This window comes from Silurus aristotelis, assembly GCF_946808225.1.
Source record: "Silurus aristotelis genome assembly, chromosome: 15".
NCBI lineage: Eukaryota > Metazoa > Chordata > Actinopteri > Siluriformes > Siluridae > Silurus > Silurus aristotelis.
The window spans coordinates 18781183-18797948 of NC_139588.1; the positions used below are offsets into that span (position 1 = coordinate 18781183).

General features: G+C 38.1%; 2 protein-coding genes across 3 annotated transcripts in view; one reads left to right on the forward strand and one right to left on the reverse strand.

Moving 5' to 3' along the window:
• Positions 1 to 3974, reverse strand: part of lgals8a (galectin 8a) — a 15111-nt gene extending 11137 nt beyond the window's left edge. Inside the window, exons 1-5 of one of the 2 annotated variants that reach the window (XR_014536841.1) lie at positions 3663 to 3910; positions 3195 to 3283; positions 1039 to 1246; positions 658 to 777; positions 462 to 503 (exon numbers count right to left, since the gene is read on the reverse strand). Coding sequence is in view for 1 of the 2 variants with exons in the window: in XM_083561868.1 (XP_083417994.1) it covers positions 462 to 503; positions 658 to 777; positions 1039 to 1246; positions 3195 to 3283; positions 3663 to 3701 (498 nt within the window). In the remaining variant the exon portion in view is untranslated. Of the gene's footprint in view, positions 1 to 461; positions 504 to 657; positions 778 to 1038; positions 1247 to 3194; positions 3284 to 3662 lie in introns of both variants that reach the window. The other variant, XM_083561868.1, reaches the window with a different exon arrangement.
• A 2041-nt stretch (positions 3975 to 6015) lies between these two features.
• On the forward strand, positions 6016 to 16485 carry galca (galactosylceramidase a). Its single transcript, XM_083562508.1, has 17 exons — positions 6016 to 6255; positions 6354 to 6422; positions 7019 to 7082; positions 8086 to 8199; positions 8926 to 9065; positions 9166 to 9204; positions 9298 to 9425; positions 9523 to 9678; positions 9813 to 9937; positions 12115 to 12242; positions 12357 to 12446; positions 12534 to 12623; positions 12727 to 12871; positions 13004 to 13184; positions 15658 to 15818; positions 15923 to 15999; positions 16088 to 16485. The coding sequence occupies exons 1-17, from the start codon at positions 6127 to 6129 to the stop codon at positions 16229 to 16231; spliced, it is 1980 nt and encodes a 659-aa protein (XP_083418634.1). The 5' UTR covers positions 6016 to 6126; the 3' UTR covers positions 16232 to 16485.
• Positions 16486 to 16766: the final 281 nt, after the last annotated feature.

Below are 16766 nucleotides of genomic sequence, written 5' to 3' on the forward strand. Positions count from 1 at the left end.
ACTCAACCCTACTCCTAAACCTGCTCTTACACACTCAACCACTTTCTAATACACTCAACCCTGCCCTTACACACTCAACCCTTCTCTTACACGCTCAACCCTTCTCTTTCACGCTCAACCCTTCTCTTTCACGCTCAACCCTTCTCTTTCACGCTCAACCCTTCTCTTACACGCTCAACCCTTCTCTTACCCGCTCAACCCTGCCCTTACACGCTTAAATCCTGCCCTTCTCTTACACGCTCAACCCTTCTCTCACACGCTCAACCCTGCCCTTACACGCTCAACTCTGCACTTACACACTCAACCCTGCTCTTACAAAACCCACTCACAATATGTGGTCAATAAATTTAATAACACAAACAAAACTAGAACTGGTTAGTACTTATAGTACCTAGAGTATAGTACTCATTTTGCTGTTATAAGAAAAGGGTCTAAGAGGAACACATCACAAGGGTACCTACTGGCAACTGTGTGCTGGTCCCTTTCACAGGTGATGGAGTACTCTTAAAACGAAAAAAACAAAAACAAAACAAAAAAAAAACAAAGATGTAAAAATGTGAGTTCTCATACATAATGCTTTATATCAGAGTATAAATGGCAAACAGCAGAATGTCTAATTGCAGAAAACTCCTCGTGATGATAATGTCAGGAGCTCACTGTGCTTGGAATGAATCCAATGGCCTGGATTTGAACCTTTCCCGAAACAGACAGTGTGTCCACTCTGGCCAGATCAATCCTGTGCTTGTACTCCAGCACATGAGTCCCATTTACTGCCACCTGGAGGTAAGAAGGAAAGACGGCACAAACCCTTAAACGTGCACAAAGCCAGGATTTAAGGTTTTACCCTATTTTAGCCAGGATAGTTTTACCTTTGGTGGAAATGTAATCAATTATTGAGAACTTTTCAATTCAGCATGAGCTGACACTCTGTCCGAGTCAACAAGTAATCCCTTTCTAAATTACCTGACCATGATGTGTAAATTAATCCAGCTGAAGTAGTGCTTAAAGAATTTTACAACACACAATCACCACCCTCACCTTGTACAAATCTTTCTCCACCAGCACAATGATCTCAAACTCAGCCCCCTTTCTGAAGGGCATCAGATAATGGATTTCTTCTTTGCCCCAGTACTCAAGGTTCAAGGTGTTACACACAATGTGATTCTTTTTGAAGCGTGGGTTAAAGTGAAACGCAACATCTGCTCTGGGTTTAATGCTGCTGCCGCACGTGAAATCCACCTGAAACCTGCAAAAAAAAAAAATTCTTTAGAAAATTCTTTCATCTGCAAATTTCTACTGTCATTTCATTGGTTTCCCTTAATAGTGTTCGACTAACTTTAGTCTGTCCAGCGTTTGTTGTCTCTGTGATGGAATTATGATTGTTCTTTTAAATATCACAAAAATATCACCCAAATATCACTCAAATATCACTCCTATGACTGACTCCTGGTCATTTCTCATAGTAAGTTTAATATAATTATTAAACTATTCCTTTCATATCATCTAATTACAGGAGGGTGTGTCATCACATTCTATCACATCGCATATTAGTGCCGAGCCAACCCTACAACACCCTGAGTTTAAACCGCGCTGATGCTGAATATCAACAGCATGACAATGTTACTGGTCATTTTCTCAGAAAAGAGATACCCATACTTTTTTTCTACGATCCGATGTGATTGAGGGCCGTGAGCCGAAAATAAAAGTTGCATTGTACCCGAAGATTATATTAAAAGTTGCTGTGGTTTATGATTTTATATATAAAGAAAAGTAAACAAATAAACAGAAAACAACGACAGTGTAATCTGCTTAACTAATGCAGATTTATTTTTAAAGGTCTACTATTTAGTTGTTCCAATCGTACAATTGTAAAATGGATTGCAGTAAGAAGCTATTGCACAATTTATTGGGACTGGACTACCGCAGATACACACACAATTCAACAAACTCATTAATTAGACACAAATACTGTTTTGATCTTTTTGCTGCTAAAGCAATTAAATTTAGGGTTTACATCTACAGTATTTATTATTATACAGACAATTAACTGGCACTATCACAAATCTTCTTGGTACTGCTGTGTCCCTGTGTCTACTGTCTTATGGGTTTTTTTCACTAAATGTCGCACATGTGAACTTCTTTTTGTAGTGTCCTACTTAGTTTGTATATAACCCCAATTTAAAAAAAAGTTGAGACACAGGGAAAAATGTAAATAAAAACAGAATGCAATGATTTGCAAATCTCATAAATCCATTCTCTATTTACAATAAAACAAACAAAAAATATATAAAATGTTTGAACTGAGGATATGTACCATTTTAAGGAAAGAACAAGGTCATTTAAATTGGATGGCTGCAACATGTTTTAAAAAGAGTTGGGACAGGTCCATGTTGACCACTGTGTAGCATCACGTCTTCTGCCTGTATACATTTGGGACCTGAGGAGACCTGAAGTTTTGGAAGAGGAATGTCGCCCCATATGAGTCTGATACAGGATTCTAGCTGCTTAACAGTTCTGGGTGTCCTTTGTTGTGTTTTTCATTTTATGATGTGTCAAATGTTTTTAAATGGTGAAAGGTCTAGAGACTGTGCCTCTCTAAGATAAACTATTTCTACTGTCAATTAACCTTATTCATTGCTAAACTGTTTAAAAATAATAACACCAGACTTTTGGTCCATTACAACTTTGTTTTTTCAATTCAAAATGACCTTATTTTTTCATTAAAAAGGTACAGTTTGAACATTTTATATGTTTTCTATGTTCTATTGTGAATAAAATATGAGTTTTGCAAATCATCGCATTCTTGTTTTATTTACATTTTGCAAAGTGACCCAACTTTTTTGGAATTGGGGTTGTAGTTTTGTGTTACTTTTGTCCAATTACATAGTCTGATGATAGTCATAGTGTTTCGTTTCACTGTGTAGTCTACTCTCTGTATATGGTTGGAATGACAGTAAAAGCCTACTTGACTTGACAACAGAGTTCAATGCCTAACACAGATATACAATACCATCTTATGAGATCCACAAAGCTGCTCCTTATTTTTCCAAATGCCATTTTCCAAATGCCTCTTTCTTTTCTCAAATATGACATGTCAGGCCAAATCAATGGTCACTACAAGCCAACTTTGCCCCACAGGCCCTAGTTTGGACATCTGTAATGTAGAAGTTGGATTAACACATTGTATAACTCACCTGTCTGCATCATCTAGAACTGAGCCTTGGATAAGAACCATCTCACCTGGATGAAGGCCATCCAGGATGCTTATTGATATGGGGATGGGCTGAGAAAATCACAACTAATTGCATTATTATACTATATTATCACCCATTGTTATTGTTAATAATAATAATAATAATAATAATAATAATAATAATAATAATAATAATAATGATATTATATCATGAAGTCCGCAATACCTTTACTAAACATCCTTATTAAAAAGTTAAACATTTATTTTCATAGTAAAGAACTATGTGTATGTTTGTTGATATTAAATGAACATCATAAACAGCACTGTAACTGCTCAAGGCCCCTGGTACAACTTACCAAACCCCTTTGCCAGACTTTATACTAGACAAGGGACAATTAATAACTTTACAAATTAATTTAACTACATAATAATAACTAAATGACATCAACACAATGAGTCTATCTCTCACCGGGTTCAGTACAGTCTGCTTCGGCTGTTTCACCGACATTTCCACGACTCAGCTCCTGTTTCTGTTCAGGTCTAATCGATAATTTAACCTCGAATTCACTTCCAAATCGCTTCCTGTTTCCCTTTAAAAGTGCACTAGATAAACTCTAGAATGAAGGCTGTAAACACTATAAAGTTGTCTTCAAGTGTCCGTTTGAGACGCAGCAAGAAATTTTACTTTCACTTCCTGGTTCTAGTAAAGTAGCCAATGGGAACATGGAAAACCTGTGACGTAGACAAGACTCCACGATTGTGTAATCACATTGTGTTTATTGGGGTCAGAGTTTGGATCTGTCACTGTACTATTATATAAATTATATTAAAATATATATTTTACAAATATTGTTATTAATTAATGCAAATCTTAAAATGGTAGGAATGGAAATATGATAAAGACATGTTGCTTTAATTACAAATAAAAACTAGATAGATAGATAGATAGATAGATAGATAGATAGATAGATAGATAGATAGATAGATAGATAGATAGATAGATAGATAGATAGATACATTTATTATTTATTACTTTATTTGCACAGAAGGCAAAGTATATAAGCTTGAAACACCCTAATAATTTTAAGTTTAATAATGAAATGACTTTAATAATGACAAGCAAATTTTAAATCATTGCATGCCAGTAAATAAAAAGAAATATATTACATAATGCACCAGTTTAAGCAAAAGGATGACACAACAAATATTCACCTTGTTTAGTTTATTAGTGTCTATATCTAATAATATATCTTTATGCATTTTTTATGTATTCTTTTTAATTATTATTATTATTATTATGACATTTCTTTATATATATATATATATATATATATATATATATATATATATATATATATATATATATATATATATATATATATATATATAGAGAGAGAGAGAGAGAGAGAGAGAGAGAGAGAGAGAGAGAGAGAGAGAGAGAGAGAGAGAGAGACATGGTAGACATGGTAGACATATTTTTCAAAGAACTTGTTCAGGTCTATTAAAGACACGACAAAAAAAAAGAACATAGAAAATCCACAGGTTCCCATTTCTTCTCTTTCTTTGCACTTAGACAGTTGCTCAAACAGACAAGTTTTACATTAGTTTTAGCAACAGTATGGTTTAATTGTGAGGAAGAGCACCACAAACGCAATATTTGCTTTGAGAATGTTGATGGAGAAGAACAGAGAAGGTCAAAAGAAGTTGCATTGTGTGTTTGTGGGTTAAGAGAAAGTGTACGACAGGGTGGAGAGAGGAATTGTGGTATTGTATTAGGAAGTCAGGTGTGTCAGAGAAGTATGTGAGGGTGGTGCAGGACATGTATGAGGACAGTGTGACAGCAGTGAAGTGTGCGGTAGTTACAACAGACTGGTTCAAGGTGGAGGTTGAACTGCATCAAGGATCGGCTCTGAGCCCTTTCCCGTGTGCAGTGGTGATGGACAGGTTGACGGACAAGGTCAGACAGGAGTCTCCATGGACTATGATGTTTGCGGATGATATTGTGATTTCTGGTGAGAGCAGGGAGCAGGTTCAGAAAAGCCTGGAGTGGTGGAGGTATGCGCTGGAGAGAAGGGGAATGAAAGCCAATAGGAGTAAGACAGTGTACATGTGTGTGAATGAGAGGGAGGGCAGTGGGGTGGTGCAGTTGCAGGAAGAAGAGGTGGAGAAGGTGAATGAGTTCAGGTACCTGTGCAAAGTAATGGAGTGCAAAGTAATGGAGAGTGTGTTAGAGAAGTAAAGAAAAGAGTGCAGACAGGGTGGAGTGGGTAGAGAAGAGTGGTAGCAAGAGTGATTTGTGATAGTAGAGTATCTGCAAGAGTGAAAGGGAAAGTTTATAGGACTGTGGTGAGACCTGAGATGTTGTATGGTTTAGAGACAGTGGCATTGAGTAAAAGACAGGAGGCGGAGCTGGAGGTAGCAGAGCTGAAGATGTTGAGGTTTTTGTTGGGAGTGACAAGGATGGACAGGATTAGAAACGAGTTTATTAGAGGGACAGCGCATGTAGGACGTTTTGGAGACAAGGTGAGGGAGGTGAGATTGAGATGGTTTGGACATGTGCAGAGGAGGGACATGGGGTATATCGGTAGAAGAATGCTGAGGATGGAGCCGCCAGGAAGGAGGAAAAGAAGAAGGCCAAGGAGGAGGTTTATGGATGTGGTGAGGGAAGACATGCGGGTGGTTGGGTTGAAAGAGGCAGTTGTAGAGGACAAGGGGGGTATGGAGACGGATCCGCTGGGGCGACCCCTAATGGGAGAAGCCGAAAGAAACACCCCCCCCCCGGTCATAGGCAGCCAATAAGCGGAAGGTACGAGTATCACGTGCTAAACCAGGAAGTAAAACAGAAAAGCGGTAACCCAGTGCTGTATGTAAACAGCGTTTGCTTTCAGTGCTCAGTGTGTGTGAGTCCTACGTAATGAGAGAGAGGCGTCGCGATGAACTTACATGTAGCCTTGTTTGTTCTGACATGGATTAAATTATGTGTGGCAGAAATGTACATTTTGGACGACAGGCTCGGACTGGGCAGGCGGTTTGATGGTATTGGAGGGTTAAGTGGAGGAGGGGTGAGTTTACCTGTGCACATCTACATTATTCCTGATCTGCCCATTCCTTTCTGTAATATTATTACTTATAATAATTCGATTTTATATTATGTTTTTAGGCTACTTCGAGACTTCTGATCAACTATAAAGAACCTTATCGGAGTCAAATACTGGATTATTTGTTTAAGGTTAGTGACTGCATTACTGTATATCTCATGCCAGTAATGTGCATATGTGTAGTCCATTTAGACTGATTTGATTCATTTGTGTTATACAGCGATCCTAAAGTTCATACATTTTCATATACAAATGGCCACTGATCAGGTATAACATTATGACCACCTGCCTAATATTCTGTTGGTCCTCAATTGAACTTTTTGCTGCCCAAAAAGTTCTCATTTGCTGCCCAAAAAGTTCAATTGCTGCCAAAATGTTTATTTGCTGCCTAATACATCCCATTCACTAACAGGTGCCATAAATAAGAGATAATCAGTGTCATTCACTGTACCGGTCATAATGGTTTAATGCCATAATGTTATGCCTGGTAAGTGTATAGAATTGTGGTCACTGTCTTTAAAATAAGGAAGTGTGACATGAATGTATCCAATTGTAGTTTTTAAATGCCTTCAAAGCTTCCAAATATAGTTTTTGCATTTTTACATGCATTACTCATACATTTCTTTGACAATCCTTTTACTTTTCTAATGCAACTGATATTTAAAAAAATAACTGTTCTAAATGTCAAGCAATTAAAGACCATCGGAATGCTCTGTATTCCTTCTAGCCTAACTTTGGAGCTTCACTACACATTCTTAAAGTGGAAATAGGAGGTGATTCGCAAACAACAGGTAAGTCTCTTTTATTGTTGAAGAGTTTCCCTGGTGATTGAGTTTTAGGTTTCAAACCTTGACCGGACTATAAACGCTTTGTTTCAGATGATCAGTTGTTCATGCAATCACGTGTCTGTCAAGCTTACTGTATCTTGCTGACACACACACACACATACAGTGAGTCACGGTGGACAGGGTGTGTCAGGGGTAATTTCGGTTCAGAATTGCTTCACTTCACTCTTCTATTGGAGACCACTCTGTGAAGCTGAGAATGGTTCTGCACGAAGAGCCTAAAGATCCATGAAGTTAGTGAGCACCTCAATAGCTTGGAGGATGAATTTGGACTTTAATGAATAAAAACACTGCTCCAATGGCAAAGGATTACAATTGCATGAACAGTTCTACAATGAAGTGCAAATCATTTACCAGTTCACTGAACAGTACACCTCATCAACGATAAAACTGTAATGAATGGACACCCGGTGCCACCCAGATCAAGTCGAGTCAAGAAGCTTTTATTGTAATTTCAATCATATATAGCTGACGCATTACACAGTGAAATAAAACAACGTTTCCTCCTGAACCCTGGTGCTACATACAACAACGATCACAGAAAACACAGGGCTAAGGGCGAAGTGTCCTCGCCACATAAAGTGCATCCTGTGAAACCTGGTGCAAACAGTGCAAAGACAACACAAGACAGCATAAGACAGATGTGCAGAAACAGCATGATAACAGCTTGTAGTAATAAAGTGATGTAATATGAGTGGTGCTGAAGACATGAGGGTGGGTTTGCATTTCCACTGTTGTCACTAGCTTCCACATCACTGCTACACTTTAGGCACTAAAGAATAAATAAAAATTGTATACGTACTTATCTCTGTAAAGCTGCTTGGGGACAATGTCCATCGTTGAATAGCACTTTAAAGAACCAAATTGAACTGAAAATTGAGTTTTCTCCAAAATACCTCCAAATGGATTCATTGTCTTTTCATTCATGCGCTTTCGCTTTCTACTACAGATGGCACTGAACCTTCACATATGCACAGCAGCACTGATGAGAATTACTTCCGTGGCTATGAGTGGTGGCTTATGAAGGAGGCCAAAAAGAGGAACCCAAACATCATACTCATCGGTAAGATCATAATTCATTTGATAAGGCTAAAAGACCTGACGATATTGAGAAGGAAAACTTTGCACAGATTAGTAATTGTTTTTGCCATTTTGATCTGGTTCTTACCTGCATAGTCTTAACCCTGAAAACATCTAGGCATTTGTTCATTGTGTAAGTCGTTAAATGCAAAAAAAAAGGTTAAACCAGTTAATAAACCATAATCTGTGAATCTTATCTTCGGCACATTTCTATTATAAATGATTTTTGTGCTTTGAATCGATGAATTGTGCAGATGAATCATGAATGTCACTAATAAAGAGGGGTGTATGCCATCATATTAACCAATGATCAACTAAGTTCTCTAAAGGGTTCCTGTGAACATTTCATTTCTGAAAATGGATGAACAACCAGAAAACGAATAAACGGACAGACGCTAAAACAGTGCAGTAAAAGTGTGAATCCTGGGATAACTGTATCCTGCTAAATGCTATTTTTATTCTTATTTATTTATTTTACTTTTGCACCACCTGCATAAATTGGGGAGTTATTAAGGAGGTAAGTAGTTTTTGAGTCTAAATGTTTTTTTGGGTTTTTTTGAATGGTGACAAAACGTCTCGAGTTGTCATCACATTGTTGATCATAATTATATTTATCTTTGTATATTATATGATAAACTTATAAAAATGATTTTTTACATCCTTTTTTCACCGAAATCTGAACTATTGTTTTATGTTCGATGTTCTAAAGGTCTCCCCTGGGCTTTTCCAGGATGGGTTGGTAACGGAACCAACTGGCCGTACAGCTTTCCAGACATTACTGCTAACTATGTTGTGTCTTGGGTGATTGGCGCTAAACAACATCATGGTTTAGATATTGATTACATAGGGGTGTGTTTATTATTATTTATTTATTTAATTATAGAGTTCATTAGGCTATTCATGTAAAACTTTTCCAAAATAATGCAAATGTTTTAACTTCAAATTTTAGGTATGGAATGAACGGAGATTTGATTCAAAGTACATCCAGGTAAAATGGGACTTTCTCATAGAACAGAACATGACAAAGTGTGAAAAATGAATGTACGTGTCTTCTGAAATTGTGCGTGTTGTGAACATTTAGGTTCTTCAGGACACTTTAGACCGAGCTCATTTACCAAACGTAGGCATTATTGCAGCAGATGGGAATTGGGACATTTCCAGTGCCATGCTTGTTGATTCCTATCTCAATGATGCTGTTGAAGTTATTGGGTAAGACCGAGATCATCAACCTATTATGCCCCATTTCACTTCCTTTTACAATATTACAATAATAACAATATAATAATAATAACATTTTATTCCTCAGTGTTCACTACCCTGGTACAACGACCACGAGGGAGGCGCTGTTAACGGGGAAAAAGCTGTGGTCTTCTGAAGATTACAGCACGTATAATGATGACTTCGGGGCAGGATGCTGGGCTCGTATTCTTAACTGGAATTATGTCAATGGCAGGATGACGTCGTGAGTAAAATGCTCCCCAGACCTCCCCTCTTTTACTCAGCAATGACGAAGTGCTCAATAACCCATCTTTTTTTTTTTTAGAATTCTTTCTTTCTCTTTAGTTTTATTATTGTTATTATTATTTTACAAACTAGGACTATCTCCTGGAATCTGATAGCAAGCTATTATGAAGATTTGTCTTTTGGTCGAGACGGTTTGATGACTGCAGAAGAGCCGTGGAGTGGGAATTACGCCGTCGAAACCCCAATATGGATAACAGGTGAATATACATGCACAGTTTATACATAAAACATCAATACAATGATCAAATAATTCATATTTTCACATTAGGGGTGATTAGTTGGGTGAAAACTGCCCTTCACCCAAAAATGTACTGGATAAGCTATAGTATAATGTGTTTTAGTTATATAGCAAGAAATCAATGAGGACGAACTTGATTTGATTTCAATTTATACATTCATATATAACATACATGTTTATTTTGTTTAGATGCAAAAAACATGGTTAAAATGCAAAAAACACAAGAATTGGACACTGAATTCTTAGAAGAATGTTCTGTGGACAGATGAGTGCAAATTGGACATTTATTTGGCTCTAACAGAAAAACGTATGTAAGATCTCATGAAAACAGATGAGTTGGCAAACTGCTTCACCCCCACAATCAAACATAGAGCTTGAAGTTGATTTGGGGATGTTTTATAGCAAAGAAAGTTTGGGGGCTTATTCTAGGTGAAAGAAACATTAAACCAACATGGGACCATTCCATATTTCAACACTATGTAATTCTGCCTAACTGCAGCTCATTGGAACCAAATTCACCATACAGCAAGACAATGACCCAAAGCATGTGTCCATGTTTTTCTGTAAGTGTTATTTACTGAGCAGGCAGTTGGAGCAGCTGGAGTGTTATATATCATGGAATGGACCGCCTAGTCACTGCACCTAAATCCTATTGAACTGCCTTATTGAGATGTATTTTTCCAATGAAATTAAACTTCATCTGCACATTTAAAGATTTGTTTGGTCGTAATAAATCTTCATCCCGTTATATGACCTAGTCTGCTGCGTAGAACTAAATGAAACATAAACGTGTCTCTTAAAAACTATAGAAGACTAGAAACCTTTGACAGACACTTCATTTATATTCACAGTTAACATTATGGTTATGGTACATTTATAGATTTGTAAGTTGTAATTTGATAAGTTACTGATCTGAGATAACTGAGACTACAAGCTAACACAGGCTTTAAAAATTGCTTATTTGGTGTTGTTCGATTTTTCAACATGGTTCATCTAAAAAAGGTAATTTTTGATTTCTGTTAGTCCTATTTGTCTACCCATCCCACCTTAATGATGTGCTGGTCCTGGACATTGAGATAAAATCATACACAACAGAATAATGGTGCACTAAAATGACCATTTCCTGGTAGTTGTGAGAACAAATGGCTCCAATTGAATTATGTCCAAAAATGTAACAAAAGTTCATCAAAAATCCTGTGTTTTACCTATTCATTCATTCATTCATTCATTTTCTCCCGCTTATCCGTAATTCGGGTCGCGGGGGCAGCAGTCTAAGCAGGCCCCCGCCTTCGACTGCTGCCCAATCCTCACAGCACCGTCCCTTACGGTCCCTCCTGCAGGTGGTGAGCCCACGGGAAGGCGGCCCCACGTCACTCCAACGTCACGGACCTTGATATTTCCCTCGTAAGGGACCCCCGGAGCATAAAGGGTTAAGGGCCTTGCTCAAGGGCCCAAGAGTGGCAGCTTGGCGATACCGGGGCTTGAACCCCAGACCTAATGTTTTTTTAATATATGAATTTATTGAATGTATTGAACTTTGATCCATATTGCTGTAGCTACTGTTACACAATAGTTGAATGTTTATGCAATGAGGAACTGCAAATGTTTTGCTCCATCTTCATAAAAAAAAAAAAAAAAAAAGACCAGTAATGGTTTTGCCTTTTTATGTGCTTAAAAGTACTTTATAGTGCTCAGGAGTACTTTATGTGCTTAAAAGTACTTTATAGTGCTCAAGAGTACTTTATGTGCTCAAGTCTCATTTGTGAAACACTTCACTTTGGTTTTAGAGAATTAAAAACCAATAAATATGTAATATAAAAAGTGGCGCTGATAATAATGCTGAACATCTTTTTAATGCTGTTAGCATTGCTCGAGTTATATTCCTGTATAGCATACAGTTTTTCTGTGTGTGTCACTCAGGAAAGATCAGGTTCCCTTTTTCTCTTAAAGTTTTTTCCTCATGTGATCTGAAGGGACTGTTTTCTCCACTGTCGCCTCTGACTTGCTAATAAGAGATCAACATTTACCTGTGACTATCTGTACAGCTGCATTGTGATAGTTGTTAAAAGCGCTGTATGAATAAAAATGAATTGTATAGAGCTATATAATTGATCATTCTGTGTGTTTGTGCTATAGCTCACACTACTCAGTTTGTACAACCCGGCTGGACATATCTCCAGACCATAGGGAACCTTACTCATGGTGGAAGTTATGTAGCATTGACAGACGGCCAAGGGAACCTCACAATCATCATAGAAACCATGGTGGGTTATTTTATTTCTTGTCCTGCTAGAAGGTCACACTTCTAACAAGAAATGCTCGCAGTTCTGCCACAATGAGAGATCCTGTAGCTTTAATTTCCTTCCTTTTTCTTTCAGACACACAATCACTCGCAGTGCATTAGGCCTCCACTCCCTCCTTACAACGTCTCGGCTCAGATTGCATCTTTTCAGCTCAAAGGCTCCTTTGTAGGTGCAGCGTAATTGAAATAATGTCAGGTCGTCTCTCTACTGTAGGAGTCTACCCTGACTGTCTGTGCTCCCTTCTTTTAATAGGCTGCAATCACTCAGCTGCAGCTGTGGTATACAAAACTGGATTTCAATACCACTAAAGATGTACTCTTCAGGAAAGCAGAGCCCATAAAGGTGAACCCGGCTAATTTGGGTTGTTCTATTCCGAACACAGAATCTTATAGTAGCTCTTGTCATGTTATCTAGCATGATATTTAAAAACCGTCTGTCTGAACAGGTCTCCAACGGACGTTTTACCATGAAGCTGGACGTTGATGAACTTTACACGTTCACAACTATCACCACTGGGCAGAAAGGCTTCTACCCTGATCCTCCAGATTCTGCTTTATTTCCCAAAAAATACTTTGATGACTTCGATGCCTGTAGGTTTGAACACCTCTTGATGTTTTCTTTTTTACTGAATTTAATTCCAACGTCTGTGAAAAAAAATTCAGTGAAGTAGACATGCTAGTTCTAATATTGTTTTTCTTTCTCATTTCCCCTTTCATTCTCAGTAAGCTCTCCCTTCTCAGAGGCCCCATATTTTGCTGATCAGACAGGTGTGTTTGAGTACTTCACAAACCTCACGGATTCAGGGGCACACAGGTACACTTTACGCCAGGTGGTCAACCACTGGCCAGTTTCCTGGGGTTACGATGCAGATCAGACCATCAGTATCATCGGAGACCACAGCTGGTTGGTTCACAACACATGGTTCATGCTTTACACATATTGTTAAAGCAATAATATATATATATATATACAGTGGGTACGGAAAGTATTCAGACCCCCTTAAATTTTTCACTCTTTTTTATTTTGCAGCCATTTGCTAAAATCATTTAAGTTCATTTCTTTTCCTCATTAATGTACACATAGCACCCCATACTGACAGAAAAACACAGAATTGTTGACACTGTTGCAGATTTATTAAAAAAGAAAAACTGAAATATCACATGGTCCTAAGTATTCAGACCCTTTGCTCAGTATTTAGTAGAAGCCCCCTTTTGATCTAATACAGCCAGGAGTCTTTTTGGGAAAGATGCAACAAGTCTTTCACACCTGGATTTGGGGATCCTCTGCCATTCCTCCTTGCAGATCCTCTCCAGTTCTGTCAGGTTGGACGGTAAACGTTGGTGGACAGCTATTTTTAGGTCTCTCCAGAGATGCTCAATTGGGTTTAAGTCAGGGCTCTGGCTGGGCCATTTAAGAACAGTCACGGAGTTGTTGTGAAGCCACTCCTTCGTTATTTTAGCTGTGTGCTTAGGGTCATTGTCTTGTTGGAAGGTAAAACCTTCAGCCCAGTCTGAGGTCCAAAGCACTCTGGAGAAGGTTTTCGTCCAGGATATCCCTGTCCTTGGCCGCATTCATCTTTCCCTTGATTGCAACCAGTCGTCCTGTCCCTGAAGCTGAAAAACACCCACACAGCATGATGCTGCCACCACCATGCTTCACTGTTGAGACTGTATTGGACAAGTGATGAGCAGTGCCTGGTTTTCTCCACACATACCGCTTAGAATTAAGGCCAAAAAGTTCTATCTTGGTCTCATCAGACCAGAGAATCTTATTTCTCACCATCTTGGAGAACTCCATGCGGGTTTTAATGTATCCTGCACTGAGGAGAGGCTTCCGTCAGGCCACTCTGCTATAAAGCCCCACTGGTGAATGGCTGCAGTGATGGTTGACTTTCTAAAACTTTCTCCCATCCCCCGCGACTGCTTTTCTGGAGCTCAGCCACAGTGATCTTTGGGTTCTTCTTTACCTCTCTCACCAAGGCTCTTCTCCCCCGATAGCTCAGTTTGGCCGGACGGCCAGCTATAGGAAGGGTTCTGGTCGTCCCAAACGTCTTCCATTTGAGGATTATGGAGGCCGCTGTGCTCTTAGGAACCTTTAGTGCTGCAGAAATTTTTTTGGAACCTTGGCCAGATCTGTGCCTTGCCACAATTCTGTCTCTGGGCTCTTCAGGCAGTTCCTTTGACCTTAATGATTCTCATTTGCTCTGACATGCATTGTGATCTGTAAGGTCTTATATAAACAGGTGTGTGGCTTTCCTAATCAAGTCCAATCAGTATAATCAAAAATTTCTGGACTCAAATGAAGGTGTAGAACCATCTCAAGGATGATCAGAAGAAATGGAGAGCACCTGAGTTAAATATATGAGTGTCACAGCAAAGGGTCTGAATACTTAGGACCATGTGATATTTCAGTTTTTCTTTTTTAATAAATCTGCAAAAAGGTCAACAATTCTGTGTTTTTCTGTCAGTATGGGGAGCTGTGTGTACATTCATGAGGAAAAGAAATGAACTTAAATGATTTTAGCAAATGGCTGCAATATAACAAAAAGTGAAAAATTTAAGGGGGTCTGAATACTTTCCGTACCCACTGTATATATAAAAACCTTTTGGAATATTTACATTTTCAAATTATTTTTGATTTCGAATAGATACCATGTAAAACAAAATTCAAATCTTCTGTACGCCTTTCAATGAATATTAATTAATCAATTAATTAATGTCAACAAACGTCATCTCTACTTTGTGTAACAGTGTACACCTGCCAGCCAATCAGAAACAAGAATTTTTTTCAATAAGATTCCACAATATAAAGTTTTACTTTTAGACCATAAATAATCTTTAGCATCTGGAAAACCTATTCTTTTATTGTTTTTGAAAGACACATGCATCTTTACTTTTGTTTATATGCAACAACTTTTGCCAAACAAATATATAAATGTACAGATGTTGAACTTTATTTTCATTGAATAATAACATGAATAACAGCTTTACACACTCTTGAGATGTGGACACTTTGTTTCTCCAAACTTCTCCCTCCTCTGCACATGTCCAAACCATCTTAATCTCGCCTCCCTCACCATGTCCCCAAAACATCCTACATGTGCTGTCCCTCTAATAAACTAATTTCTAATCCTGTCCATCCTCCCACTGAAAACCTCAACATCTTCAGCTCTGCTACCTCCTGTTTTTTTACTCAATGCCACTGTCTCTAAACCATACAACATCGCAGGTCTCGCCACAGTCCTATAAACTTTCAATTTCACTCTTGCAGACACTCTTCTATCACAAATCACTCCTGCCGCCTGCTAATATCTTGATTTATAATTGTGATTTGTTTGGATTTCCAAGTATTGATTCACTGCATCACATTAAAACAGGCAGGACCTTTCAGTCTCCTGTGATATTTACCTTGAAAATGAAGACAGCGGCGTTTTCATTGCAGCCAGAGTGGATCAAACTGGGGAAGCAGTCCGAATAGCCAAAGGTGTATTTTACTGGGTTTTTGCAAATGGCACATACAAAGTGACTAATGATATAGGTCAGTGACTAATCCTGTATCTCTTACTTATTGCATCAACAATTCAGTGTGTTTAACATTCTGGGGAAAAAAAAAGCATTGAGAGCTCTTCCTTCTTGTTTAAGTTGCACAAAAAGTTATTGTGGAAGGATTATCAGGGACCAGACCGGGTATATGGCACACGCTGACACTTACAGTGAAGGTAAAAACGTTTTAGGTTTTGAGACGAGAATCTTAAAACTGGAATAAATCGGCGCTTTGCCCTATAATGTGGTTTTTTGTTTTAACAGGGTAATTTTGCTTTCGGAATGCTGAACGGGTTTCCTTTATGGAAGAATGCTGTCGTACTTCACCCCAAGAACGGCTGGGCTGCGATCGGAACGTCGTCGTTTGACTTTGCACAGTTTGATAACTTTCTGGTTGATGCAGATTGATTACGTTTCTCACTGCTTTCAGTCTAACTACATATTCATCACACACTCTGGATGATCAGTATTACAATTATGAGTTAAACACAGATGAAGATTGTCGGATTTGTGTGGGTCAGAAGAATTCATTGTGGCCCCTATTATAAAATCAATAACAGACAGTATGGTTTATGTGGTTATTTTGCACACACGCTGTGAATTCTTCTTTCTTTCTGCAGTCAAAATTAACTTCTTGTTAATGATACAAAGTAAATATAAAATTTTTTTTTACACTAGCCATGTTTTCCAACTAACGCCATTGGAATAAACACTACTTCTGAGAATATTAGTGCACATTTCCAGGGAGAGTATTATTATTAATGTGAACACCTTTTTGTTGTATGTGTATGTTTTGAAGGGAAATCGTGTCCATAAATACCATAGTATACATTTAAAAAACATACGAATGAGCTGTAAACTTTTAAGTCTTTGTTGTATAAATGGCTTATAAATGCAATGTTTACAATTTATATTGATCTTATGGTCAATTCTTCATGGTTTT